This window comes from Mesoplodon densirostris, chromosome 10, assembly GCF_025265405.1.
Source record: "Mesoplodon densirostris isolate mMesDen1 chromosome 10, mMesDen1 primary haplotype, whole genome shotgun sequence".
In the NCBI taxonomy this organism is placed as follows: domain Eukaryota; kingdom Metazoa; phylum Chordata; class Mammalia; order Artiodactyla; family Ziphiidae; genus Mesoplodon; species Mesoplodon densirostris.
Genome location: NC_082670.1, coordinates 6,046,741 through 6,073,744, shown reverse-complemented (window position 1 = coordinate 6,073,744; position 27,004 = coordinate 6,046,741). Strand labels below are relative to the sequence as shown.

The 27,004-nt window shown below is 45.1% G+C and overlaps 1 protein-coding gene and 1 non-coding gene across 4 annotated transcripts in view; both read right to left on the bottom strand.

Moving 5' to 3' along the window:
- Window positions 1-1,941: 1,941 nt before the first annotated feature.
- The window catches only part of DSP (desmoplakin), a 42,393-nt gene continuing 17,330 nt past the window's right edge, over window positions 1,942-27,004 (bottom strand). For 2 of the 3 annotated variants that reach the window (XM_060111127.1, XM_060111129.1), the window contains exons 5-24: window positions 26,337-26,465; window positions 24,755-24,805; window positions 23,697-23,858; window positions 23,076-23,180; window positions 21,146-21,241; window positions 20,692-20,817; window positions 19,998-20,150; window positions 18,440-18,594; window positions 17,500-17,626; window positions 16,522-16,723; window positions 16,041-16,267; window positions 15,209-15,375; window positions 14,626-14,764; window positions 13,906-14,099; window positions 12,437-12,599; window positions 11,265-11,348; window positions 10,598-10,705; window positions 9,911-10,009; window positions 6,850-9,144; window positions 1,942-5,842 (exon numbers count right to left, since the gene is read on the bottom strand). In XM_060111127.1, coding sequence (XP_059967110.1) covers window positions 2,627-5,842; window positions 6,850-9,144; window positions 9,911-10,009; window positions 10,598-10,705; window positions 11,265-11,348; window positions 12,437-12,599; window positions 13,906-14,099; window positions 14,626-14,764; window positions 15,209-15,375; window positions 16,041-16,267; window positions 16,522-16,723; window positions 17,500-17,626; window positions 18,440-18,594; window positions 19,998-20,150; window positions 20,692-20,817; window positions 21,146-21,241; window positions 23,076-23,180; window positions 23,697-23,858; window positions 24,755-24,805; window positions 26,337-26,465 — 7,998 coding nt within the window. In that variant the 3' untranslated portion in view covers window positions 1,942-2,626. The remainder of the gene's footprint in view (window positions 5,843-6,849; window positions 9,145-9,910; window positions 10,010-10,597; window positions 10,706-11,264; window positions 11,349-12,436; window positions 12,600-13,905; window positions 14,100-14,625; window positions 14,765-15,208; window positions 15,376-16,040; window positions 16,268-16,521; window positions 16,724-17,499; window positions 17,627-18,439; window positions 18,595-19,997; window positions 20,151-20,691; window positions 20,818-21,145; window positions 21,242-23,075; window positions 23,181-23,696; window positions 23,859-24,754; window positions 24,806-26,336; window positions 26,466-27,004) is intronic. The other variant, XM_060111130.1, reaches the window with a different exon arrangement.
- Window positions 11,109-11,212, bottom strand: LOC132498048 (U6 spliceosomal RNA). The gene has a single exon (XR_009533671.1). It is a non-coding gene; the product is annotated as a U6 spliceosomal RNA (small nuclear RNA).

Sequence of the window (27,004 nt, the reverse complement as noted above, 5' to 3'; positions counted from 1 at the left end):
GGATCCCATATGCCGCGGAGCGGCTGGGCCCGTGAGCCATGGCCGCTGGGCCTGCGCATCCGGAGCCTGTGCTCCGCAACGGGAGAGGCCACAACAGTGAGAGGCCCGCATACAGCAAAAAGAAAAAAAAAAAAAACTCAGCCCAGGTCAAGTATGCCCTCTCTCCAGGATCCAGCCCTCTCATTTCACAGCTTAATGACCACTCTGGCAGCAGCTTGGAGGGGGTGTACCAGATCAACCTGAAGAACTCCTTTCCATCGATTCCTGTTAATCTGTCCAATCACCATTTTCCTAAAGAGGTCTCCTGACCCCCGTTCTAGGTTAGACCTCTATTCTGGGCTGAATTCTGTCCCCTCCAAAATTCAAAGTCCAAACCCCCAATGTGACTGTATTTGGAGAGGTAATTAAGGTTAAATGAGGTCATATGGGTGGGGCCCTCATGTGACAGAACTAGTGTCCTTCTAAGTTGAGGAAGAGATGCCAGAGCTCCTTCACTGCCTGTTAGCCCGGAAGAGAGCTCTCACCAGAAACCAACCCTGGTGGCATCTACCTTGACCTTGGACTTCTGACCTCCAGAACTATAAGAAAATCAATGTTTGTTTAAGCCACCGGCTCTGTGGTATCTCATCACAGCAGCCCGAGCTAATGCAGCCCCCCAGCTCTGGCGTAAGGATCCTCCTTCATTTCCTTCAACATAGCATTTCCCATGCACTTTCCTTCCTTTTAAACTACAAGGGCTATTTTTGTACCAGGTACTTCTCCCATTAGATCCACAGCTTCTGGACCATGTGTGGCACACAGAACTCAATATTCAGTGAATGAAATTAATAACAAATCCTCCAAATTGGGAGGGGGCCAAGAGGAAGAAAAAGAGAGACGAGGTAAGGAAGAAACGAGTGCTGTTTTCACCCTAAGTACCAAAAGCCCCCCCAATAAGTTAAGGATTATCTAGAGCATGATCGTTTTTGTTCTACACAATTAGCATTTCATTTGTCTTCCTAGTTTCTATTGTACCATCAAATGTGTCTGATTGTATTAATATATGCTTCTGATATATGAAAGTTGTCCCACTCATTGTTTTACATGTGTCTTCTGTACCCATCCAGACTGTACGTGCCTTGAAGTCAGGGTCTTATAAACTCTACTGAATCCTCATTGTACCCAGCCCACTACTAGACATACCAGGCATTCAGTAAAGTATTATTAATTTAATAACAAATGGCTGAATTTCAGAAGTTTTCTTTGATCCAACGAATAGGCTTATATTTCGTTGTCCTTCAGCAGAGAACCAAGAACTCTTCAGGAATCGGTTTCATAGATTCAAGGTCAATTCCCTCCTCTTTGGGGACAAAAATGCAACCATGTAGTTTAAGGCTACCCAAAATGGGATCTTAGCCACTTCATGTTTTTTAAAGGGTATGACAGTGACTTCTCCCCATGCTATTCACTGTCCAGAATACGCCAGAAGTGGGTATTGACCTCTTGCCTGGCCTCCTTACACAGGCTTCTTTCAAGGACTCTACCTGGTACATAAATGTTGAAAAAACTACCTTCAGAAGACCAACTTCTAACAAGAATTCAGAACTAGAACAGTTTTTAAATGGTATTTCTTCATAGATATTTAGTAAACAGTTTCAGACACATTTTTTTTTTTTTTTTTTTTTTTTGCTGTACGCGGGCCTCTCACTGCTGTGGCCTCTCCCGTTGCGGAGCACAGGCTCCGGACACACAGGCCCCGCGGCCATGGCTCGCGGGCCCAGCCGCTCCGCGGCACGTGGGATCCTCCGGGATCGGGGCACGAACCCGCGTCCCCTGCATCGGCAGGCGGACTCCCAACCACTGCGCCACCAGGGAGGCCCAGACACATTTTACAATAAACAAAAAGCTTCTGCTAAATGCCCTTGTGTGTATGAACATATTATTAAATCAAAACGCAAAAACTTCAAATGTCTAAAACTTTATTGCCAGAATAGCGAACTTCATAAAGACACCTTTGAAAGTACATAGAAAAGAACAAGCAAAATAAACAGAAAACTTTGACCAAAGAACAGCAATGATTGCTACTATCATGCACATACAGTCAAATTAATACCAAACCAAACAGGTACACTTAAGAGTATATGGGTCATGCAATCCAAGGAGACTCATTCCAAAATGCTTGGCTTTGAGGGGGATTCTTTTTGTTGGGGGGAGCGGGGGGGGGGGTAGGGTAATTTTCTCCTCAAACAGAAAATGGAAATATTTAGATGAGACACAGACTGATGACTACAAGGTCAATTCAATTTTTATCTCCAAGAACAGAAATCTGGATTATAGGCCATAAGAAGTTCAAGAAGCATCACCCAAAACTCTAAAGACAGAAGAGAAGAAACAAACTCTAGATTCAATTTGTGTTTTCCTTACAGCTATACACTACATCCAGTGTATGACATTAGTTCAGGTAAGCTAAGAAGATAAAAAGCCAGAACAGCCTTTACCATTTGATTCCCCCCATGGCTACGTTTTCTTAAGCCTAGAAAGTTCTATCACTATCCTACAAGCACAAGGTTTTCTTTTTCTATTATTTAGTAAAGTGAAAATTCATATAAATGAAAGCCAAGGTCTAGCAACCATTTCCAACCGACTACTAGTGCCCAATAGAGCTGTTGCTAAAGGAGCAGGTGTAGGTGTAGGAATTACTCCCCGTTGCATCGAAGCTTCCTCTCCGGGACCCACTGCAGGAACCAGATCGGGAGCCGGAGCGGGAGCCGGAGCGGGAGCCTGGGGCAGAAGACATGTTATAAGGGCTGGGAAGGCCCTTGGAGGAGACCGAGGCGGCCTCCAGAAGGTGCAGGCCGGTGATGTCTTCCACCATGGAGCGATTCATGGCATCCTTATAGGATATTTTCAACTTGGTTTTGGGGCAGGTCAGGATCTTGCCGAAGCTGCTGGGGTCTTGCAGCCTCTGCGCTGCCCGGCCGTCGATGTACCCCTTTCTGATGGCTTCTTCCATGCTTATCCTCCCTTGCACCTCGGGGTCTATCAGGCCCCCCGTGAGGTACTGGAACTCCAGGAAGCGCTGGCCAGCCTCATAGGGGAGCCACTTTTCTTTCACTGCCTCTGCTGCCGACATCTTCTTCTTTCCCTTCACTCCTTCAAAGCCGAGGAAGGCTTTCTGAGCAGGTTTCAGCCTGGTGGCCATATCCTGGTCGATCACGCCCTGGGAGACGGCATCCTGGAGGGGCAGCTTCTGCCCAGTGGTTGGGTGGATGATGCCGCCCGTGCAGGCCTGAGCCTCCAGAAGCCTCTGCCCAGTGATGCTGTCAACAATACCCCGCTCTATCCCTTCTGTAATGGAGATCTTCTCCAGGTTTTCCGTGTCGAAGATGGCCGCGATGGGGCTTGATTCTTCCAGGGGTTCGGACAGAGACCTGCTCTTTATGGTTAAATTCCTGACGCTGGAAATCTTGCTTAAGGACTCATGTCGCGAGCTGCTGAAGACATCATCGCTGACGCCACACCCGGTGCCACTGCTGTTGCCGACACCATTCTTCAAGGAGATCATATCAGCAAACTGAGTGAGGCTGAGGCTGCCGGACTGGTACTGGTCAAAGAACTTCCTGTCAATGAGGCCCCTGTCAATTGCATCTTGAACATCATACTGACTGCCCGTCTTCCTGTCTACCAGGACCACCCGGGTGGAGCCGTCCGATCCAGTGATGGTTATTTCTTCCCACTCGCACTCCTGCTCACACAGTTCTTTGAAGGTTTCATAATCTATGAGGCCCTTCTTGTAGGCCTCCTGGACAGACATCTCCTTGTTGGTTTCCGGGTCAACTATGACCACTCTGCGCTTCCTGAGGGTATTCTTTTGTGACGTCTGCACCTGTTTCTTCTTGTCTTTCAGGGGCAGAAGACACAGCCCCGTTTCCTCATCCTTAATGCACCTTTCTTTCAGTTGCAGATACGTAAGGTTTTCTTCGGTGTTTGGGTCAAAGAATCCTTTCGTATCATCGCTTGGATCCGAGAGAATCTCATTGAGCTCCTGATTGAAGTAGCCCCTCTTGTACGCGATGTCCACGGGCAGGCGGTGGCTTTCCTTCGGGTCGATGATCCCACCGGTCGCAATCTGTGCTTCCAACAAGCGAATGCCGTGGCCCTTTTCGATGAGTTCCTTGTTCATGGCTTGGAACAAGGAGATGGTGTTTCCTGTTTCAGGGTCGTTGTAGCCGGTGACAGCTCGTTCCGCAGACAGGAGCTTCTCCTTGAACTCGATGCCCACCAGACCTCTTTTGTAGGCTTCCTCCACTGGTAACCTCAAGTTTTTAACAGGATCCACCATGAAGCCAGTAGCTGCTTGCGCTTCCAGGAGCTCCAGAGCAGTACCGGGTCGGACCAAGCCAATTTTCATGGCCTCGTAAATGCCAAGCTTCTGTTTTGTGGTCTCACTGTAGATGCCTGCGATGCAGCTTGAACCCTGAAGGAATTCCTTAATTCTCTCACCAACCTCATCATAAGAAATCTGACCTGATTCCAGTTCATTGACAGTGGATGGTCTCAATATACCGGAATCAACCAGCTCGGAGAGGGGCACGGGTTGTCTGATTCCCTGGAAGGACATACTTCTCTTCTGTACTGACAGCAGCAGCAGACCGGTGTGCGGTTCGATTCTGCACCTTTCCTTCAGCTGCATGTAACCGACCTTCTTTTTCGTGACCGGATCCACGAAGTTCTTCTGACTGTCTCGGGGATCGTTCAGGGCCCGATACAGATCTCTGTCAATCAGCCCACGAGCCAAGGCTACATCTTTCGGCAAAAAGACGCTGTTCACAGGGTCCACCACACCCCCTGAAGCAATCTGGGCTTCCAGCAGACGCATTCCCATTTCCCGATCAATCAAATTTTTCTTGATGGCTTCGTACACAGATACCGTCTTGCCTGAAAATGGGTCATCAAACCCAGTGACAGCTTTCTCTGCTGTGTATATCTGCTGGCGGTCATCGAAGTCGATGAGGTCCCGAGCTATGGCGCTGTCCACAGTCAGCTTCTCGTTCCTGTGGGGATCAATTATACCACCAGTGGCTGCCTGGGCCTCCAGAAGCATGACTGTGGATTCTGGGGTGATCAATTTCTTTCTCTTGGCCTCTACCAAAGAGTATTTCTCCTTAGGGGAAATGGAAGCTCCAGCGATAGCTCCTGCTGCCCGAAGGAAAGGCTGGATCTCAGAAGAAACTTCTTCCACTGACTTTTTCCCCTGCAGCAGTTTGTCCAGGGTTGTTTTGTCGATCAGCTGGCACTCGTACAGCTGCAACGCCGTCACCTTCTTCCTCAGTCCGTCAAACACCAGCTTCGAGGAGTCAACGGACCACTCGTACTCAGTCTGGGTCTCGCGGTGGGACCCATACGGGCGCTGCTTGAGTTTGTCAATTTCCCTCTGAAGCCGGGAGCGCTCTGTCTCCAGCTGGGACTGGGTCTCCCTGCTGGAATCCTCCAGCTTCCGCTGGCACCTCTCCTCGATCCTCTTGATCTCCGCCTGGAGTCTTTCAATCTCACTCCTAAGGCTGTTCTTCTCTCTCTCGCTCTTTTCTCTTTCGGACTCTACCTTCCTAACAGTCTCCTCTTTGCGGGAACACTGCGTTTTCCACTGGTTCAGGTCATTCTGGATCTGCTGTTTTTCACACTCCAGGCGCTGTTTCACCCTGCTTTCTGCCTCGAGGGTCACTTTGGCATGATTCAGCTCATCCTCCAGCCTCTGCAGCCTGACCTTGTCTTGCTCCAGAACTTTGATTTTCACCAGGAGGCTCTCTCTCTCCTGCACCACCTGCGAGCACTGATTCTTGGATTCCTGAATCCTATTAGATGCCTAGAATGCAAAAAAAGAACGAAATGGGAAAAAATAATGATGTGATCATATCACAGGACCATTATCATTTAACTTCTTTTCCTATATTTTTTAAAAAAGTATATTTACTTATCCGCCCTTTTCTTTCCCTTGAGTATACTGTTAACTTTGTTATCTTACAAGTTCCTGAAAAAAATTCTGTAGATACATGTTGCCACTTTGATAAATGGCTTCTGTACTTTCTATATTTTTCCACAGAAGGAAACAGGAGCAGTTGTACACCTGGCTTACAATCTTAATAGTAATTATGGTTTGAACAGATATGGGGAGTTTTATTCCAGGTTATCCCACCTGCTGTACCTACATTTCACCTGTTACAGCTATACTCACATGTTTAATAAAGCAATACAAATCTACGGACATACACACACCCCTCACCCAGCCCCACACAAATATTGTCTACAGAAGTCAAACGTATTAGAAGTCAAAGAGGTTAAGTGTTTTAATTAGGGGTTTAAAGAAGAAAAGTCAAACAAAAAGAAGCATATTAGGGCCACGATGAAAAGAGCAGAGAATAATGCATGCAGAAAAGTCACATAAGCAAGCAAGAAAGTGATTTTAAAACTGCACAGAAAACCCATTTAATGTGGCTTTTATTTAGGAAAACTTTAATTACAAATGTTATGTCACAGCTCACAAAGAGCCACCTTCTAGAAAAGAGAGTGGAACACTGAGAGGAAGTGATCTCAGATGTTACACCCCAGCCAAAGCTGGAAAAGCAGAGCCAAGTGCGGGTTACACAGGGACGGGGATGGGCACTTGATGTGGGGGTAGAAGAGAAGGGCAAACGGCACTGAAATTACCCTGAAGCCATGTGTGGATTAGGACAGACAGCAGCACAGCATCAAAAAGAAAAGTGAGACGTGTGCAAGCATCCAGCCCAGCATCAAGAGCACAGCTCAGCTGGGAGGACCGTGGAGGGAATTAGTTGAGAGGAAGTGAAGCAGCGATCAAATATTTGTGAATACCTCTAACGCCTGCTTTTGGAATTTCTCAATTTCCTGTCTCAAATTTTCCCTCTCTCTATGTAAATCATTAATCAGGCCCTGCAGCTCCAGGGTCCGGGTGTTGCTGATCTGCAGCTGGCTCTGGAGCTCCAAGATGGTGGCGTCTTTGTCGTGCTCAGCCTCGCTGCGCCTCTGCCGGAGGTCATCATACTCCAGCCGGAGGTTCCGCAGTTCCCCCTCAAGCAGCAGGTGCTCCTTGGTGAGGTTCTCGGTCAGCGACTGCAGCCTCTCGATTTCGAGCCTGCTCTCGTTCAGGCTCCTGCTCTTGTCCTCAATGGCCTTCTGGAAGTGCTCGCTCCGCAGCTGCGCCTGCCTGGCGTTCTCCCGCTCCTGCGGCAGCTGCCGCTGCAGGGCCTCGACCTGGGAGGCCAGCCTGCGTAGCTCGTCCTGGGTCCTCTGCTTCTCCCGCAGGTGGCCGTCCAGCGCGTCCCGCTGCTGCCGCAGCTCGTCCTCGCTCCTCTGTTTGACGACGGACGCCTGCTCCAGCTGCTGGGTCAGGCTGGTGACCTGGATTGCCTGCTCCTTCAGGGACCCCCGCAGGGCCTCCAGCTCGTCCTCTAGCTTCTTCCTCCTGCAGGAGTCCTCGGAGGCCGCCTGCTTCAGCCACACTAGCTCCTCCTCTGCCTTCTGCTTCTGCAGCTGCAGCTCCTTCAGGGAGCTCTGGAAGCGGGCGATGTCCTGGTCCCTGACGGTCCTCTCCTGGGACACCCGCTCGTAGTCCGTCCTCAGGCACATCAGCTCCTGTTCCTGCACCTTCAGTTTGCTGATCGTCTCCGTGGCGCTGCTGTAGGCTTTCTGCAGCTCACACTGCGCCCTCTGCCACTTGGCATTCTCGTCCTCCAGACACTTGCGTTGCTTTGCTTCCGTCTCTGTCAGCTGCTTTAGCCTCTCTATCTCCTTGTTTTTATCCTGGATCGTCTTGGCGGCATCATCCAAAGACTGCCTGTACCGTGTGCTCTCTTCCACCCGCACCTGTGTGACCTGCTTCAGCTCCACCTCCAGCTGCTGTTTCCGCTGCGACATCTCCAAGCCCGCAGCCTTTTGCTGCTGGACGTTCTCTTCGACCCTTCTGAGTTTCTCCGTGGTCTGGGCTAGAGCGTTCTTCAGCTTTGTTACTTCTTCCAAGAGGCTCTGGTTTTCCCTGGTGAGGGTGTCTATCTGGGCTCGGTAGCCACCGGTGTCCTCCTCCTTCTGCAGGGTGAGCTGGTGGACGGTCGTCTTGGTGATGTTGATCTCCGTCTCGAACTGGTTCTTTAAGCTAATGATTTCCTCATCGTAATTGTTCCTTACCTTAGCCAGTTCATTCTCATATTCCCGGCGGCGCTTGGCCTCCCCCTGAAACTCAGCTCTGAGTCTTTCGATCTCCTTGTTTTTGTCCTGGATGGTCTTGGCAGCCTCCTCCAGGGACTGCTTGTGCCTGGCGCTGTCCTCGGAGCGCTGCTGGATGACCTGCTTCAGCTCCATTTCCAGATGCTGCTTCTTCTGCAGCATCTCGGAGCCACAGGCCTTCTGCTGCAGGGCATCCTCTTCTGCCCGCCTCCGCTGCTCTGTGGTCTGCAGGATGCTTTCGGTGAGCCGGACAATCTCATCCTTCAGATCTCGATTCTCCTTCGAGAACCTGTCGAGCTTGTTTTGGAAGTTTTTGGAATCATCCTCTTTTTGCGTGGATATCTCCTTGATGGTAGTCTTTGTGATGTTAATCTCTGTTTCGTACTTGTTCCTTAAATTACTCATTTCCTCATTATAGTGGTTTCTTACCTTTGCCAGCTCATTTTCATATTCTCTCTTCCGGGTACCCTCCTCCTGCAGAAGAGCCCTCAACCTCTCTATCTCGAACTCCTTCTCCTTGATGGCTTTCTCAGACTCTATCTTCTGCCAGCCAAGGCTCTCCTTCTCACTCTGCCTCGCTTTCTGCAGCTGGTCATAGTCGTTCTTCTGTTGATCAAACCTGTCTTCCACGGTTTTTCTGCTTCGCTTTTCATGCTCAATCTCGTAAGTCAGCCGGGTGATCTTCTCATTGAGCTCTTTGATTTGGCTGTAGCACTTGTCTAGATTTTGCTTGGCTGACTTGCCATCCAGCTCAGCCTGTCTCTTCAGCTCCTCCAGGCTCACGAGCTTTGCTTTGAACTGGGAACACTCCGCCTGGTATTTCTGCAGGTTCTGATCCAGGAATTTGTTCTTATTGCAGTTTTCAGAGTTGGCGTCTCGGGCCAGCCTGAGCTCCTCTTCCAAAACTTCAATCTTGGTAGTTTTCAGCTGTGGAAGGGAAATCAGAAAGCATGTTGAAAGAAAGACGCCTCACATCATAAGAAAGAAGTGGTACTTCCTCCCCCCCAGACCAGCGTGCTTTCTCACTTCCTGTTACACACCTGCACACACACAGACAAGCAGGCACACACGAGCACACACGTAGACCCTGATACAAGGCAAAAGCTACTAGACAAAAAATTCAAGACATCTGTATTCTTGTCATAATTCTTCCGTCAACTGCTTGCGTGATCTTAGTAAGGGATCTACCCTCTCTGAGTTTCAGCTTCCTCATCTGTGAATGAGGGAACTTCCAAGACCAAAAGCTTATGATTTCCTAAATTATGTTTCCTTTATTTCCAGGTATCAAGTAAGTTTCCATATAAACTCAATTCAAATATTAGAAATGAGGAGTAAATTAAACAATCACTCGACATGGAAAATTCAATTCCAGCTAGTCCTGGGTGTTCTTCTTAATTTAACACAAAGAAAGAAAGAACGCAAATTCCTTGACCAAACATGAAATGAAATTACTGGGGGTTACGGCAAGGTAAAATAGCTATCATGTTGAAAATATTACCTGAGTGCATTCCGAGCAGTGTACTGGAGAAAAGGACTGACACCTGATTTATGAATAAACTATATTATACTAACTGTTTAGAGGAAAGACAGTTTTACCAATGAGTATGTCCAAATTCATGTTATAACAAGGCAGTAATAATTACGTTCCATTCTATTTTCTTTTCTGATCCTCCAAGGAAATAAAGTAAATTACCTTCAGATCTTCCAAACTCTTCAGCATCTCACTTAAGAATCTGTAATAGTCTCCAGACCTTGTAAGAAGTTCTATGTACCGAGCATGCATATCTGCAGCCTTGGAGAAAAGAAGTGCAAGGAAACATCAAAGGTACTGCATTCAAAAGAAGTCCTATGCAAGCTGACCAATTCTGTTTTCTAAAACAATCCAATAGTGCAATTATATCTTAAAGAGTGAATTCCCTTCTTTCACCTGTGCTAATTCCAAAACCCAATAAAAGAATAAAGTACAAGAAAACAAAGGGCCAAAAACCTTACACTGCATCCTCATCACTCCAGGGTGCTCCCCCTAAACCATCTGATGGGTGATGTTCTCTGACACCTTTGAAAGAAGTTGTCTTTTAGAAATCGACGGGATATTCTCCACTCTTTAAATGTCCCCCTCACGAAACCCAGAATTTAAGCCCAGTTTCTGCAAAGATTCTAATATATGAGCAACAGACCCAGACTTCTCACTGATCATTTCCTAAAAGGCATTATGCCGATGACTTACACTAGAGAGAGGATAACCTATTAAACGTTTTTGAATGGATACCCTATAGCAAGAGATGAATTCAGGGAGGGTAGGGAAGACTGGAAGGGGACAGGGAAAAGAGAGGATGCAGAGGAAGGGGCGAGCTCTAAGAGGTGGGTCATGACATATTACCTCTTGCAGAATCATCCCAGAAGGAGACTGAACGATGGTTCTCTTGATAGGTATGTTCAGTAGAGTTTCCAGTCCTGAGGTGTAGGACGCCAGCTGCAGTTCATAATCCTGCAGAATAATGACGTTTCAGAAAAACATACTTAACTGACTTAAAAGGAGTCACCGATGGCTACAGTTCCCAAGCTTTAAATCACCAAGCGGTACTTCTAATGTCCAACCCCAAAGGCCATCATGTGCTGCTAGTGTCCAAGCATCATATGACATTATTCAACCAAGCAGCACCACTTTATATGCAAAATGGAGATCTCTGCACACACCACCAGTCTAAAGGATGAAGACCGGCCCATCCCCGTAGATATTGCCAATGTATAATCAATTCAAGCTAATGGATAACAGCATTTACAGTTTGTTCACGAGAGATTATATAAAAACAATAATCGTTGTCCTCAAGAAGTTTGTAATCTTTAAAGTGAATCAGAAAATAATGTAGTTAATAATATTCTTTTATAAAAAAAGTATGGAACACTTCATGAATTTGCGCATCATCCTTGCACAAGGGCAGCCTGATAATCTCTGTATCATTCATTTTAATATACGTGCTGCCGAAGCAAACACGGTTAATAATATTCTTGATGAAACACCAACATTCTTTGTGAAACGAACATACCTTAATTGAATTTGCACAAAGTTGGGCAATTTTTTGTACTTCTTCTGATTTGTCTCGTTTGCCACTTATATCACTGTGCAAGTTCTATACAGAAAAGGAAATATTTACAAACGTTAAAATGTATACATATTTAAAATAAATGTTTTTTTCACTCTTTAACCACTGTTACTTGTTTTTTTTTCCCCTCAGTTTATGACTACATGTTCAGACCCCATAGTCTCACAGTTAAACCTTAGGAGATGAGCATGTTTTCTATTCAGAAAATAGAAGAAACATCTTCAACTTCTTATGATCTAAGAGGTTACTATCTGGCCGGCACTCTTTTCTGGTCCTATCACCTCAATTTATAAAGATACTTTACTATGATGGTCGTTACATTATTTCCATGTTCACAACTGCATTTCTTTGTAAATATCTCAATTGCTTTTCCTTTGGACACTATTTAAGCATTCACAAAATGGACTAGTAATAGTAATTATTTATCATTTCATGAAAAGATACATGCATCCCCATGTTCACAGTGGCAGTATTTACAATAGCCAAGAAATGGAAACAACCTAAATGTCCATTGACAGATGAACAGATAAAGAAGATGTGGTATACAGACACAGCTGGAATACTACTCAGCCATAAAAAAGAATGAAATAATGCCATTCGCAGCAACATAGATGGACCTAGAGAATACCATACTAAGGGCAGTAAGTCAGAAAGACAAAGACAAATACCATATAATATCACTTTATCTGTGGAATCTAAAATATGACACAAGTGAACTTACCTATGAAGCAGAAACAGACTCACAGACAGCAAGAACAGACTTGTGGTTGCCAAGGGTGGCAGGGGGAAAGGATGGACTGGGGGTTTGGGGTTAGCAGATGTAAACTATTATACACAGAATGGACAAACAACAAGGTCCTAGTGTGTAGCACAGGGAACTATATTCAATATCCTGTGATAAACCATAATGGAAAAGAATATGAGAAAGAATGTATATATATGTATAACTGAATCACTTTGTTGTACACCTGAAACTAACACAACACTGTAAATCAACTATACTTCAATAAAGTTTTTAAAAATTTATCATTTTAAACCTAAGTACTGCTACAAAAACCAGAGGAAGACACAGCTTACACCCAGTGACATCTATGCAATGACAAATTGCCTTATACCTTCTGCTCATTCAAAAATCGCATGACCACGGTGGAATCTCCAAACTTCATGGATTCTAAGTTATCCTGGCAGCGTTTGGCATCACAGAGCCATTTGCAGAAAGTCTGATAGTTATCACGGTAATTCCTCAGTTGCTTGATTTGTTTCTCCAGGTCCCATAATCTGGGGCAAACAGAGATAATAAAATTATTAAATATTACTATTGCTCTGCAGAAGTATTTAACACAGAGTTACCCAATGACCCGGCAATTCCACCTGGCACGTACTCAAGAGAATTGAAAACACATATCCACACAAAAAATTATACATGAATGTTGGTAGCAACATTTTTCACGACAGCCAAAAACTGGGAACAACCCAAATATCCATCAGTTGATGAAAGAATAAACAAAAGGTGGTATAGCCATACAATGGAATATTATACAGTCATAAAAAGAAATGAAGTACTGACACATGCTACACCATGGATAAACCTGGAAAACATTATGTTAAGTGAAAAAAAAAATTCACAAAGGACCACATATTGTATCTTTCTATTTATAGGAAATGTCCAGAATAATTGGCAAATCTATAGAGACAGCAAGTAGAATGGTGGCTGTTTGGGGTTGGAGGGTTGGGAGGAAATGGGGAGGGCCTGCCAGTGGATATGGGGTTTCTTTTTTTAGGGTGATGAAAGTGTTCTAAACTTAGATTGTGGTGATGGTTACACATTCTGAATATACTAAAAACCAGTGACTTGGACACTTTTGGCGGGTGAGTTACAGAGCATGTGAATTATATATCAATAGAGATCTTTTTTTTTTTTTTTTTTTTTTTTTGCGGTATGCGGGCCTCTCACTGCTGTGGCCTCCCCCGTTGCGGAGCACAGGCTCCGGATGCGCAGGCTCCGGATGCGCAGGCTCAGCGGCCATGGCTCACGGGCCCAGCCGCTCCGCGGCACATGGGATCCTCCCAGACCGGGGCACGAACCCGTATCCCCTGCATCGGCAGGCGGACTCTCAACCACTTGCGCCACCAGGGAGGCCCCAATAGAGATCTTTTTAAGAAGCACTGCTAGTAAAATAAACTATAAGCAAGATTCAGGAGATGTTTTTAAACCCTCATTTGCAGGAAGGCATTTCTTCGGTGTAAGATTTAATTTTCACAAACTTTTGGAAAATGCTCCCTCAAAGGAGCTACTCCTTCCAACAGTCATAATAGGAGTTTACAGGGCACGAAAGAACTTGATCAATGGCTTCCATTATTTCCCTAAGAACCTGAAGTGCCTCTGACACAGGTTGATTCAAGCTCGGCTACTGGATGTACTCTCTTCCTGTTGTCAACAAAGTTGCCAGTGCGTGAAGAGAGTTCCCAGGATGCTGAACTTACACACAAAACAAAACCACTGTTTTTTACAGTGATAGACTTCAAGTGACATTATCTTGGGAATAACCACATGGGAAGAAAGTGTGGAAGGAGCTTGGCACACCTGTAGTCTATCTGTTTATCGATTCTTTGCCAGCGATCTGTCAGCTGTGTGACTTTTTCACTGAACTTGCCCAGGTCCAGGTCGTACAGTGGATACTGCTGTGAGGTCTGGGAGTAGATGTGCTGGGATTTCTGCAGTTCTGTCTTCATGGTGGCCAACAAGGACTTCTTCAAGTTCAAGTCGTTTTTAATTTTCTGTCACAGTAGGAAAAAAAAAAAGAAAAAGTACAAATTAACCTCATTCCCACTTGATGCTACACTGCAAGGAAAATGTATCTACTGACTGCATCTCCCTGTGTCTGTGCCAGTGACCTAGTTCCTTGCGTCAACTCGGTTAAAAAAAATTTAAAAAAAAAAGGATTCGATGTGTACATTAGTTTGAGAAATGCTACATATCACACTCCATTCCGTTCCTGAAAAATTATAAAACCTGTTAACGTATTAAAGGTTCTGAGAAGTACTACAGTACCAGCTTAACTGTGTTTAACTCGCATTCCCCAGACTAATCTCACCACAAACGACTTTCTCACGTAGGTCCTGCCAACACTCCCTGGACAACAGTGCTCTAGAGATAACGGCTGATGTCAACCACGTGTGGCCAACGAAATCCAGTAATCCTCCAAACTCATGAAGACTTAGTGAAGCTCTACCACCGGGGACTGGGTAGTCCTGTATTCTTTCCCATCAACCGGGCGGCTCGCTGTTCAACCCTTCTCCCTACCTTCAGTCCACAGCGGTAAGCTTCCACTTTATCCAGATCCAGGCAAACAGTCTCCTCTTCAGTAAGCTTGGCTTCGTAAACCTTCAGCATGTCTTCTGCCTGGAGAATGGCCTGCAGGAGTGCTCTCAACACGCACAAGCTGTCAGGGGCCAAAGAGGCAAATAAAATTGTCAGCGACATAATTAGACTTGGAAACTCTCTCGGGCTCTTGCCTCTCTTCATAAAAGGGAACGATATGAAAGCAGATAAAAATTTACTCTGCTTATTTTATAAGTTACGGAGCAATACATTTTTTCCCTCTTTCATGACTCAGAACTCCATCTTGCATCAATGGAAGAATTCTAAGTTCTGGCCTTTAGGGGCTGCCTTGGCTGGAAGAGACAGTGGAGTTCAGAACAATGGGATTGGCGCCCTAGGCTGGAGGACCCTCTCTCAAAAGCACAGAAGAACGTGAGTGAGGCTTCAATGAAAAGAGAAACCATAAGGCAAGAGGTCCAGCAACCAGCACGTAAAGCAAATGAAGTCTCACAAAACGAAGCTTGAGAAAAGCCAAATATCTGAGGTCAGTGTCAGTCGCATTTACCTATTTAAGTAGCCGTCTGTAACGCCATTGATATTTTCCAGTTTCTGAAACAATCCAAATACCTCATTCTGCAAATAGCAATATTTTTCCGAACCTCTGAAGTTAGCTAGCATGTCCTTCAGCTGGTTGAGAACTTGAGCGATTGCTTGAGAATCATTCTCTAAGCCCTGTCCAAAAAGAAGGGAAACGCTTTTGATTTAGCTGTATGCTCCTCACCGTCATTCATGTCCTCAAAAGGCCCACAAAATGTGAACGACTCCAGTGAGAGTTGACCTTTCATGTCCTTCATCAGGGAGGCCTTACCAGCACTGGGTAACTGTGACCCTCTTCCTTAGAATATGTATCTCGGAGATTCCAGTGCAGTGCCCAGGCCTGGCTGAGCGGAAGAGATCACTGAGCTTGACGCTGAAACACCTGGGCTGCAGTCCCAGCTTGGCAGATGGCTTGCAGCTCTTAGCCCACCCCTTACTGTCTACAAGTAAGATCATTCTACCTGTCTAGCCCACATCATAGGTTGTTTCAGGCAGAAGCCAAATTAATGTTTGTGAAAACTTTTGAAATCTACAAAGTACTACATTGCAGAAAAGGAAAAACACTACAGCCAGACTGAGGGGCCCACAAACTAACAGCAAAGGTGGTTTAATCCCCAGCCTGGTATCTTTCCACAGATTCGGCAGCATGGGAAAGAAAAAAGGTAATTGTGCCAGAAGCCTTTTTTCTTGAAAATGAAGGTTTCTTGCTTATAAATATTTAAACCAGGAGGTCTTTTTTACTACTGCACAGTTCAATATAAATATACCTAGAATCAAGCAAAACGTTAACAGATACCTACCTTTAGCTCGTTTATTTTCACTGTGATGTGGTGTGCAGACCCTTGATCTGCCAGAAGGACGTTTTTAAGGGTCATTTTGCTCTCACAGAGCTCCATCTGCCTGCGAATCTTCTGGAGCTCCATCAGCAACAACGTTTCCTGCTTGTCATTTTCTCTGTTGGTTTCAATTACTTTATTATGGTTGGCAGCTTGGCAGGGACCAAGATGCGTGATTTCAGTTGTGGTTACTGCAAAAATGTTAGGACCACAAAAATCAGAGACTTCTTGGCTACAAGGGCGCAAGGCCTCAAAAACACATCCATGCTGCATGGAAGTGTCGCTACTTCCTTTGAATTTGGTTCTGAAACCTAGCATCTCAATGACTTTTGATGTACGACCTTTCAAAGAAGTGATTCTGCAACTAGTTTTTGGCAAACGACATACTTTCTTTTGAAAACGGCATGTGTGGTGGCTGCAAACCTACAGGTGGCTCTAAACCTACCTGTCTGGTGCTGGGAGCAGCCGGGGAGCTGTATGACCAGCGTCTGGTAGTGTTTCTGGGCGTCCGTGAACTGGGTCTGTATTGTCCTCTTGTCTTCATCTCCAAACATCTCCGAGCCTTGGCTGTCTCTGATGAAGTCTTGGTAACGTAACTCAAGGTCAGAGATTGTCTTCATGTAATCTTCCTGCCGCATGGTCTTCAGCTGGAAATAAACCAGGCGGGGAGTGTTTTCTTGGCCCCAGAGCGTGGCCAAGAAAGCTTCCCAGGAAATGCACTACTCTGGTGGCGCTTGAGGCAACGCCCCTCAGAGACCCATTAAGACAGAAAAGGTCTTTGATGATTTAGAGCTTGCGCCTAAGAACCATAGCAGTGGGTTGTCAATTTTCTTCCTCCTATGGAATTTTCTTCCTCAAAGGAAATAGGACTCAGAAGCCCCAAATGGCAAGCAGATCACAGCAAAGCTGCTCTGACTGAAAAGAGTTAAAGGGGTAAAGGGAAGCCCCAAACGTACCCATTCCCTGCCCCTCTCCTCCCTGCTGTCCCTGTCATCCCAAAGGACTCCCTCACCTGGATTCTTGGGCCACTACCTGAAAACCACTGATCTAGGGTAACTAATGATTCCAAGAATTCAACACCACCTTTTACTTCTGTGCTATCCACTCAATAACTATGCCCTCACTTTCCATTACATCTAAGGAGAGTGGGACCCTGAGCATCACAGGACCTCATGCCTTTTCCACAGGGACTTCTGGCTTGTCCGGTAACTTTAATTAGTACTTCTGTTTGTCTCTTAACCGGCCGGGTGCGAATCTCTCCCATCCTGTGTTGGACGGACTAGAACCGCTAGGGAAGGCTCAGCCGACTCTCTTGTTGACACACAAAAGCATCAGCTGCACAGCTAGGCTTGCCTGGTAGAAACTACACTTCAGGGAGCAGCCGGGGGGCCCCTCCAGGCAGCGGGGGTTCCTGAGGACGTACCTTGGCGACGGTCATGGTCTTGATCTTCTCGATGTCGATCATGCAGTAGTGCCAGGACACCAGGCTCTTCATGTTGATGTAGAGCTGGTTCCACAGGGCCAGGATGGCTTCATAGTACTGCTCGATCCTAGGAGGCACAGAGGGAAAGCATGCTAGCCCGGCTCTGCAAGTTCATCGCAAACGGGAAAGCTGGCCACGCTCCCCCAGTGGCACAGAAAACTCAAAGGAGAACTAACAGAGCAATGGGTGAATGGAGCATTTGCAAAACATTCAACATTTCAGTGGATTTAGACTAATACCCAAAAGTACACCCTCAACGACCGACATGGGTTTCGATACATTGGAATCATTTTGGTCAAAACAGGCAGTACAATTTGTGGTTGTTGGGTTGTTTGTCAACAACGTTTTAATTGACAGAGAGGTCTGGCGCCGTGCAGGCAACAGTGAGAAATGGGTCTCGGGTCACAGAACGCCTGCTGGAGCTTGGACACGGGCTCATTGGGCTACTCTCACCCCCACCCCGAGCGGGCTGAAGACTTCCATCATAAAAGGTTTGGAAGAATGTGCCCTGGACAATCTGTCAAATGAATGCGCCACCTACTGATGGTCAAATGCTGATGCTAAGTGCATTTTCTATTTGTGGCTACAGGCCAAACTACTGATGGTCTAAAAGGCAGAAGAATTTCAAAACAACGTCTTTAAAGTGCATGGCCAGAAGGAGCTCCTCTACTGTCAGACACTCTTTTTCATCTTCCCGTGATAACCACAGTATCTGCAACAGAAAACCTCAAGACAATGCAAAGGGACCTTCACCGGGTCCCCCTCTGGGGGGCGGTGAAAGCAGTAGGCAGCGGTGTGTCTAAGTGTCTTGTATCAGCGTCTGCCCTATTTCCTCCCCACCCGCGTTCATGTCATGGCCAGAAGGAAGTTCAAGACGTACTTGCTTGAGAGGTCCACAGCCAGAGGGTTGGGCGGAGGAATGATGAGGCCCACGGAGGGCACGATCATGTCCACACCCCCCGGGCCAGTCACGTGCCACTTGCTCCGTTCGTTATTGTCCTTCAGGATACACTCGTCCCCTTTGCGGAGGATTTTCTGCAAGGCAAGCAGCACCGTGTTTTGGCTTTATCCACGAGCCCACATTTTTATCTTTTTTGCTCAAGAACAGAAGCAGCAGCAGTGATGATGTGCTGTTTCAGCTTTGCTCTTAGTATTTTCTGCCTCAGTTGAAGCTGACCTTGACACAACCCAACATGACTGATGCTTTAAATAAGACAGGTGAGCCTACAAGGTGTGTCTGAAGGAAATTAGGTAGAGTGACTTTCCAGGGGACAGCCAGGGAAGTCCCCCGGTGAAGGGAGCAATCCTTCAGTAAAGCAAAAACTCACCCCCTGGCTTTTCTATTTTTGTGAATTTGTGTTTTATATCGTAGATTTCAGTGAGTGGGAGTCACTTGTCTCATTCATTTGCTCTTAAAATTGTTAAATAAAAACAAAAAAATTTTGGTATCAGGCCCCCAGAAAAATAACTTCCTAAATTAACTCCAGCATCTAAATAGCTTCTTTTCTAAATTAACTCTATATAGTTTCTTAAAATGGGTATTTAGGGCTTCCTTGGTGGCGCAGTGGTTGAGAGTCTGCCTGCCGATGCAGGGGACACGGGTTCGTGTCCCGGTCTGGGAAGATCCCACATGCCGCGGAGCGGCTGGGCCCGTGAGCCATGGCCGCTGAGCCTGCGCGTCCGGAGCCTGTGCTCCGCAACGGGAGAGGCCACAACAGTGAGAGGCCCACATATCACAAAAAAAAAAAAAAAAAAAAAAGGGTATTTAAAATATGCCAACTATCTTAACTACTAAAATGTAACAAGTTCGACATGGAGGTATTTCAATCTCCCTTTAGATTTCTTACGTCTCTCCACCCAAGTTCTAAAACCATTTCTGCATGGTAGAATAAACTCCATTGTTTTATAACGTCCATCTTACCAACTCCTCACATTTTTTATTTCTTAAGTCCTCCATAATTTTTATAAGAAAATAGAGCTGTGGGAATTACACGAATAATGACTAAAAACAAGTCATCTTTCTACATAAATGTTTGTATTTACCACTGAACCTACAGACCTGATGTGGCTCATTTAATGCATACAATCCGCAATGACATTCCCTTTACATAATGGCCACGTTTCTCTTTTTTTTTTTTAGTTTCAGAAATTTAAAGAGGGATCACAGATGCTAATTGCATATTGGATGAAAAGAAGGCTTAAGTCTTAAAATAGAATTAGAATAGTTTAAAAATAACTATTGTCCTACTTATTTGCAACTATGAAACAACTCAGAACAAAAATCACTGCATTTTTTCAACAGCTTGCCACTTTGTATACAAAAGAAAGACATTTACTAGGGTGCTCACTGAAACCTAAATGAAATTCTGCCCTGGACAAAAATCCATGGGTAAAGCAAGGGAAAGCTTTGGCAGCATTCTGACGAGCTGAGTACACACCTGGTCCTGTTTGTAGTCACAGAGGGCCCTGACAATAATGGGTTTATTGCTTCTGTAGTCCGGGTTCCGAGGTTTCAGCTGCACAATCCTCTTGGACTTGTTTACCAAGTTCTGCACCTGGCGCTTGTTTTCAAGGATTTTCTCCCAATCTTTCTGCAATTGCAAATAAAATCATACTCGAACACAGATACTCTCTGAAAGTGAGATAAGACCTTCAGATGGCATTACTATAGCTATCATGACATTATAAATTAGATACCGCTGTAGCTGCATTAGCTGTAAAAAGCCACCAATTCATCTGTCTGCAGGGACCACAGGTACCTTTCATAAGAAGCCACTACAGAGGCAACACAGCCATGAATTAGGTGGGCAGGAAAGAATATCACTTTGCAAAAAGGCTATGCTGACAACATGTGAAGTACGCTTTTCTGAAGGGATTTCCACGTTAAGTCATCAGTGTTCTCTCTGGTTTTGTTCTGAGCACCCATAACTACTGAAGCAGAAGTAATGTGCCACAGCAGCTGATCGTGCAAAGAAATGTATTTTGAGAAAAGCCACTGAAAATGAAGACAATGCTTGCTTGAGCTTTGGGCACTCGTTGCTCTATAGAGCAATGCAAATGCAGATCATCTGAATTGAGTCGGTGGGTGCATTTGTTTTATTCCCGGGTGAGGGCCTGGGTCTGAGACAGTACCTCCAACACCTTGATCTGCTCCAGCAGACCCTGCAGGGGCATGGTCTTGTCACACAGGTACTTCTTCCTGACGCTGTCTTGGAGGCCCTTCAGGTAGGCTTCCGTCGACTGGGCCTCTTCAAAAAACTGTTAAGGATGCGGGTAACCCCGTGTCAATTAAAAGCAACTCAATACGCAGCATCACCTAGTATTTCAACTTCAAGGATTATCTTCCCTACGAGTCTATCTGATAGGTGGTTAAAGGAAAGAATTTGAGCAGAAAGTGTATTAACTTATGTGAGAGCAAGAGGCTACTTGAATGATCGGTGACCAATCTGTGCTCCTCTAAACTAAAAACCAATAAATAGTATTCACGCCATAGCGTGAAGATTGTTTTCAGTGCTTTTTCAAACACATTCGGAAGAGAAGCTGTGAAGACCCAAAAGACAATTAAATGATTACTAGGTATAAAAACCTGAAAGTAGGCAGCATTTTCTTTGAGATGAACATCAATGCATTTGGTGATCTGAAGAATCCAGCTCCACTGTGTCTGGAGAGTATCCATATATGCCTGAAACAAGAAAACAGCAGCTGTCTCTCTACCATTCAGCCATAGAGAGGCATCCATTATTTCATAGATAGGTGAGCCTGAATGAAAACCATAAAGCATTTTTTATCTAATTCCAAATCAAGCAAACTTTTTTCTAAAAATTGAAACCAGAATTTCCCCACAGGGAACTCTTGGTATGGTAGAAATTAAATTTTAAAACCAATTTTGGGAATTCCCTGGTGGTCCAGTGGTTAGGACTCAGCGCTTTCACTGCCGTGGCCCCGGGTTCAATCCCTGGTTGGGGAACTAAGATCCTGCAAGCTGGGTGGCCGAAAAAACAGAAAAAAACCCCCAAAACAACTTTAACAAATGGATATAATTAGGAGTATTAGTCAAAATATTCATCCAAATGGCATGGCTACTGACCAATCAAAACAGACCAATCAGAACAGGGACAGCCCTGGGGCATCAAGCCCTGTCCCTGTACCACTGCTAGACCATGCGGAGGTCCAAGGTGAAACAGAGCAGGACGCAATGGTCCTTGCCCCCCATGTCCTCAACCTGCCTTTTGTCTGTGGAAAAACTTTAGCCAAAGCATAAGTTTAATCAGAGAAGTGAGAAAATGCAGACACAAAGGAACACTCCAACAAGACTAAATAACAATAGTTTATTCATTAAGCAAAGTCAAGGACCTTTAGTTCCTCCTCAAGGGCTATAGATAATATTCTGAACAATATCCTGTGAGCTGTCTAATAGATACTGAAACCCACACCAGGTGGAAGAAGTGAACTACGTGATGACCAGACTGTAGCCATGACATAAGCTGCCACAGTTCTAAGAACTGGCCTCAAAGAAATGGGGACAAACCGACCCTGGAACTAAAGACTAACTGCACTTAAAACAATCAAGATGACGCTGATCAGACCACGGCATGACTAATTTCAAGATGACTGTCAGAGCTGACTGTGCTGTTTCTACAGGTAGCCCCCTACCCCCATCGATAAAAGCTCTTGGGAGGTGGCCTTTGGACAGGTTGCCGGCATCCAAAATAAAGGACACTTTCCCTTCCACCGACCTTGCCTCTTTGTTAGCTTTTTTTTTTTTTTTAGGGTACGCGGGCCTCTCACTGTTGTGGCCTCTCCCGTTGCGGAGCACAAGCTCCGGACGCACAGGCTCAGCGGCCATGGCTCACGGGCCCAGCCGCTCCGCGGCATGTGGGATCTTCCCGGACCGGGGCACGAACCCCTGTCCCCTGCATCAGCAGGCGGACTCTCGACCACTGCGCCACCAGGGAAGCCCCTTTGTTAGCTTTTGAGCAGCAAACAGCTGGACCGCCCCTACTTTCAGTTACAAAGTTACCTGCCATGAAGAGGGCCTGTGGGGGACGAAGGCAGTGATGCTTACCAACTGATACGGAAAAAGCTGGATTTTTTTCAACAATCAAAATGGTCATATCAGTGCTACCAGCTAATGTCAGACTTGAGCACAGTCCACAGATGGCAGTCTAGGGCAGAGGTCAGCAAACTACAGCCCAAGGGCCACATCCGGGCCACCACCTCCATTTATAAAGTTTCACTGGTGCATGGCCACAACCGTTCATCTACATGTTGCTATGGTTGCTTTCACACTACAGTGGCAGAGTTAATTTCAACAGAGACCAAATGGCCTGCCAGTCTAAAATATTTATTATTTGGTCCTTTCCAGAAAAAGCTTGCCAACCCCTGGTCTAGGGTATTGATAAAATAAACTTGTCATGGCTTTATGGTGGATAAGAACCACTCATCTGTATAGTCTTATTTTTTGAAAAGTGTCCCCTTTTTTCCCCTGATAAGAATATAAATCTCATGAAGCCCACCTCAATTTTGTCTGAAGCTGGATGCTGACTGAGGACAAGTTGGTCACTTTCTTGTTTCAGCTTATTAAGCTCTTTTTCCTTAACTTCCAGCTGACTCATGCGTATCTGCAAATAAAAGAAAAACAAGTCCCGTAAAACAAGTCACCGGCAGCCTTCCATCCCTCCCACCGTTGTTAAAGGAAGTCAAACACAAAACTGCATTTTGGAAATGAACAATGTCAAAGAATTGCATTATGCGTTCCTCAAGAATCTTAGCATTTTTAAGACCAGAAAGGACGTCTGAGATCATCCAGTAAGCAGCTGAGGCCGGACTGGTGACACGGCTTGTCTGAATTCACCCAGGTGGAGGGACGAGCTACAACACATAGTGAGATTTTCGAATTCTCGGTTCTAAGCCACCACACTCTGCGGTACACACACTCGAGGATGTCTGACCGAACCCATCTCACCCTGTCTGCTGTCTTCTGAGATGCTAAGCCCTGCACTGCCTCTCTTAAGTCACGGAAGAGCCTTCAGAAAGGAATGGTTTTTCATGACCACCCCACTGCGGCTGCATCACAGATGGCCAATTAAATGATCACAAAAGCTTTCATCAGCACCGCACGACTCCCGGGGGCTTACAGAGAAGGTCTCCTGCTTCTGAGCGATGTTGGTGTTCCTGTCGCTCCAGTCATACAGCAGCTCCTCCTCTTCACAATCATTGATCCACATGATCTCTTGGGATGTGGCCTGAATGATGTTCTGCAGCTGTCGCAGGTGGTCCATCCTCTCAAAGGATGTTTTCTGCACAGGAAGGTCAAAGCAGCGTTAGGACAACAATATGCAAATGAAGGGTGCTCCCAGCAGATTTCACAGATAAACCCTCGGTGATCCCTTTTACCAACAAAAATCCCAAGAACCAGTCAAATGTTAATCTTTTGCATTCACTGATCAGCTGGTAGGTGAAAAGGACCCACCCAAACTTAGGATGAATAAGGGGTCAACTTTAGATTCAAAGAAATAGCCTAATCCAGAAGGGTCTTGATTCAGACACTGGTGTTTGGCTTCAATAATTAGTTTTAGACTATAGAGAGAAAATAGATTATTAAAGAAGATAAATCAAGCTTTTTCTGCCCTCTCCCACATCCCCAAAATTCAAGGTGCCATCACCTTGGGAAATAGTTGTGTCACCACTGGCCATGTTATTTAAATAGTATCACTGCCAACAAGGAAATACTGAGAAAGTGAAGACAGGGTGACACAAATAGTCAGAAGAATGGAAATATCTCTTCTTATGAGTCAAGTAATTGATTCAGTTTGTCATAAGATGGTGATGATGGTCTGATAAACCTCCCTCTAAGGAAAACAAGTCTTATTTTTGCTTATACTTCCTAAAAAGGCTACAGTTCACAAGTGGAAAAGCTTTATGGCTTTAACTGCAAGTATTTAACAAGTGCTAATTATGTGACACTTAAACTTGCCAAAACTAAGCACTGTCTTCAGAAAAACTTCTTTTCAAATTTCCTTCTAAAGGGAACACAGCAGTAGAAATAAAATTAGCATCTATAAGCCCCTTGGTATACTTCCAGGCACTTCCTGGGTCCTTAGGGATAACGCCAAGCAGGTGCTTTATCCCCAGGTCCACATTTATACAACCAAATTGCACTGAGCACATAGCCTTCAGAAATAAGTCGTCTTACCAGCAGGTTTTCATACTCCTCCTCCAACTGGTAGATTGCAGATTTCTCACGCTAGAAGAAGACCAACAGTGAGTAATTATTTAATTCCCCTTGAGGGTTTATATAGAAAGAACAGCCCTTCTAAATCTCCTTCTGTCAAATACATACTAACTTCAGATTCCCTGGTGGAAAGAAGAATTTGCTCTATGAAATCTTTCACCCACAGGGACCTTTCTCAGTTGGTTTGGAGGCAAACCTCACTGGCCTGGTGGTGGCATCTCTAAAAGGAAAGGGCTCATCACTGTCACTTAAAGAATCACTGTTAAACAAACTTTTAAAAGTTTGAAAATATCATTTAGGACTCCTCAGATCTTAGAGAAAAGAGGGAGAGATCTGATCAGATACTCAGGTATACAAAAGTAGGCAAAAAAAAAAAAGGTGGAAAAGTGAGGATGAGCATCTCCGGGCTATGTACAAAAGTCAGTGATTTAAATGGCACAAATGAACTTATCAACGAAACTGAAACAGACTCAGACATAGAGAACAGATTTGTGGTTGCCAAGAGGGAGAGGGGTGGAGGAGGGCTGGAGGGGGAGTTGGGATTAGCAGATGCAAACTAGTATATACAGCATGGATAAACAAGGTCCTACTATAGAGCACAGGGAACTATATTCAACATCTTGTGATAAACCGTAATGGAAAAGAATATGGAAAAGAATGTATATATATATGTGTAACTGAGTCACTTTGCTGTACAGCAGAAATTAACCCAACATTGTAAATCAACTATACTTCAATTTTTTAAAAGTCAGTGATTTAAACTGTAGAGATCGGGTGGAAACCAGGTACTTAAAATCAGATGAATATTTTAGGCTGTAATCTTGGACCCAGCTTCAAGTCTGTCCTTTCAGCAAAGGAAAAATGTCAGGATGAGACATGATTTCCTTATTAGAAATACAGTTTAATTACCACATAGGAAAGGCTTCACCAAGGACTTCACCAAGGATTCACCAAAATAAAACTATAGGATTGTCACATTTCCTCTGTTTGAAGAGATGGTCTGCTTCCTGCAGAAAAGAACTACCACCCCTCAAAACATGCATTTACCAGTGGCATAAACGAGTGTGTGTGTGTGTGCCCTTAGTCCTGGAGGGTTAGCACGATCCCTAGTAGGTCTTTCTGACTCCACATCCCCATTTATGAAATGGGATTTTAAAAAATTTCCAGGGAAGGATAAGTTAGCAGTTTGGGATTAACAGATACACACTACTAGATATAAAAGAGATAACCAACAAGGACCTACTGTATAGCACAGGGAACTATGCTGAATATTTTGTAACCTATAAGGGAAAAGAATCTGAAAAAGAACAGATATATATGTATGTATAACTGAATCATTTTGCTGTACACCTGAAACTAAGACAACACTGTAAATCAACTACACTTCAATTAAAAAAAAATGCCAAGATTAAAAAAAATTTTTCCAGTCTTTTGGGGAAGAAATCACAGACTCATGTTTCAGCCCACACTGCCTGGGATCAACTAACTACAGCATCCTTCAGTACACTCTTGGAAGACTCTACAATGAAATGTTCCAAAATACCAGGTCGGCTTTAATCTTGTCCAGCTGCCAGCGGTAGTCCCCGATGGCATTGTGGATGCTCCTGTGACTGCTGATGTGCTGCTCCACCGAGGCCAGGTCCACGCCCCAGGTTATCATGTCCATCTCCGCCTGCCAAGGGAGAGAGAGTGGGCCCTTCATTTCTGACGCCCCCTCACCTACAGCATCATCAGGGGTCAGGTACGTACACAGGGACATACACAGCTTCCACTCAAATACAACTGAAGCTGTAAACAGTCAATATTTTTGAAATGAAACAAAACTTGTAAAGGCTTGGAATTCCCAAAAAGCTAGTGAGGGCTGCCCAACACAGTAAGTTGGGAGTCCCCTCAACTTATTTGTCCCTAGCTCAAGATGGGCCGAGGAGAGATGATTCCAAAATGAGATCCTTAAAACCTAGATCATGTCCTCTAAAGAAAAAAAACCTACCTGTGCACATGGCCTGTGTGTATATACAGCTGTGGGTGCACACCTACGTATGATACAATGTTATAAGATACGGATAGAAGTTTCAATATTCAGTTATTTTTAAATGTGCATTAATAATAGTTCATTAAGCTCAGTCAGGTACTACTTCCCAAGCTAAACAGTTGACCCAAGAAAATTTTTCATTGTTTATTTCTTTACATTGTTTTGAGCAATGTAATTTT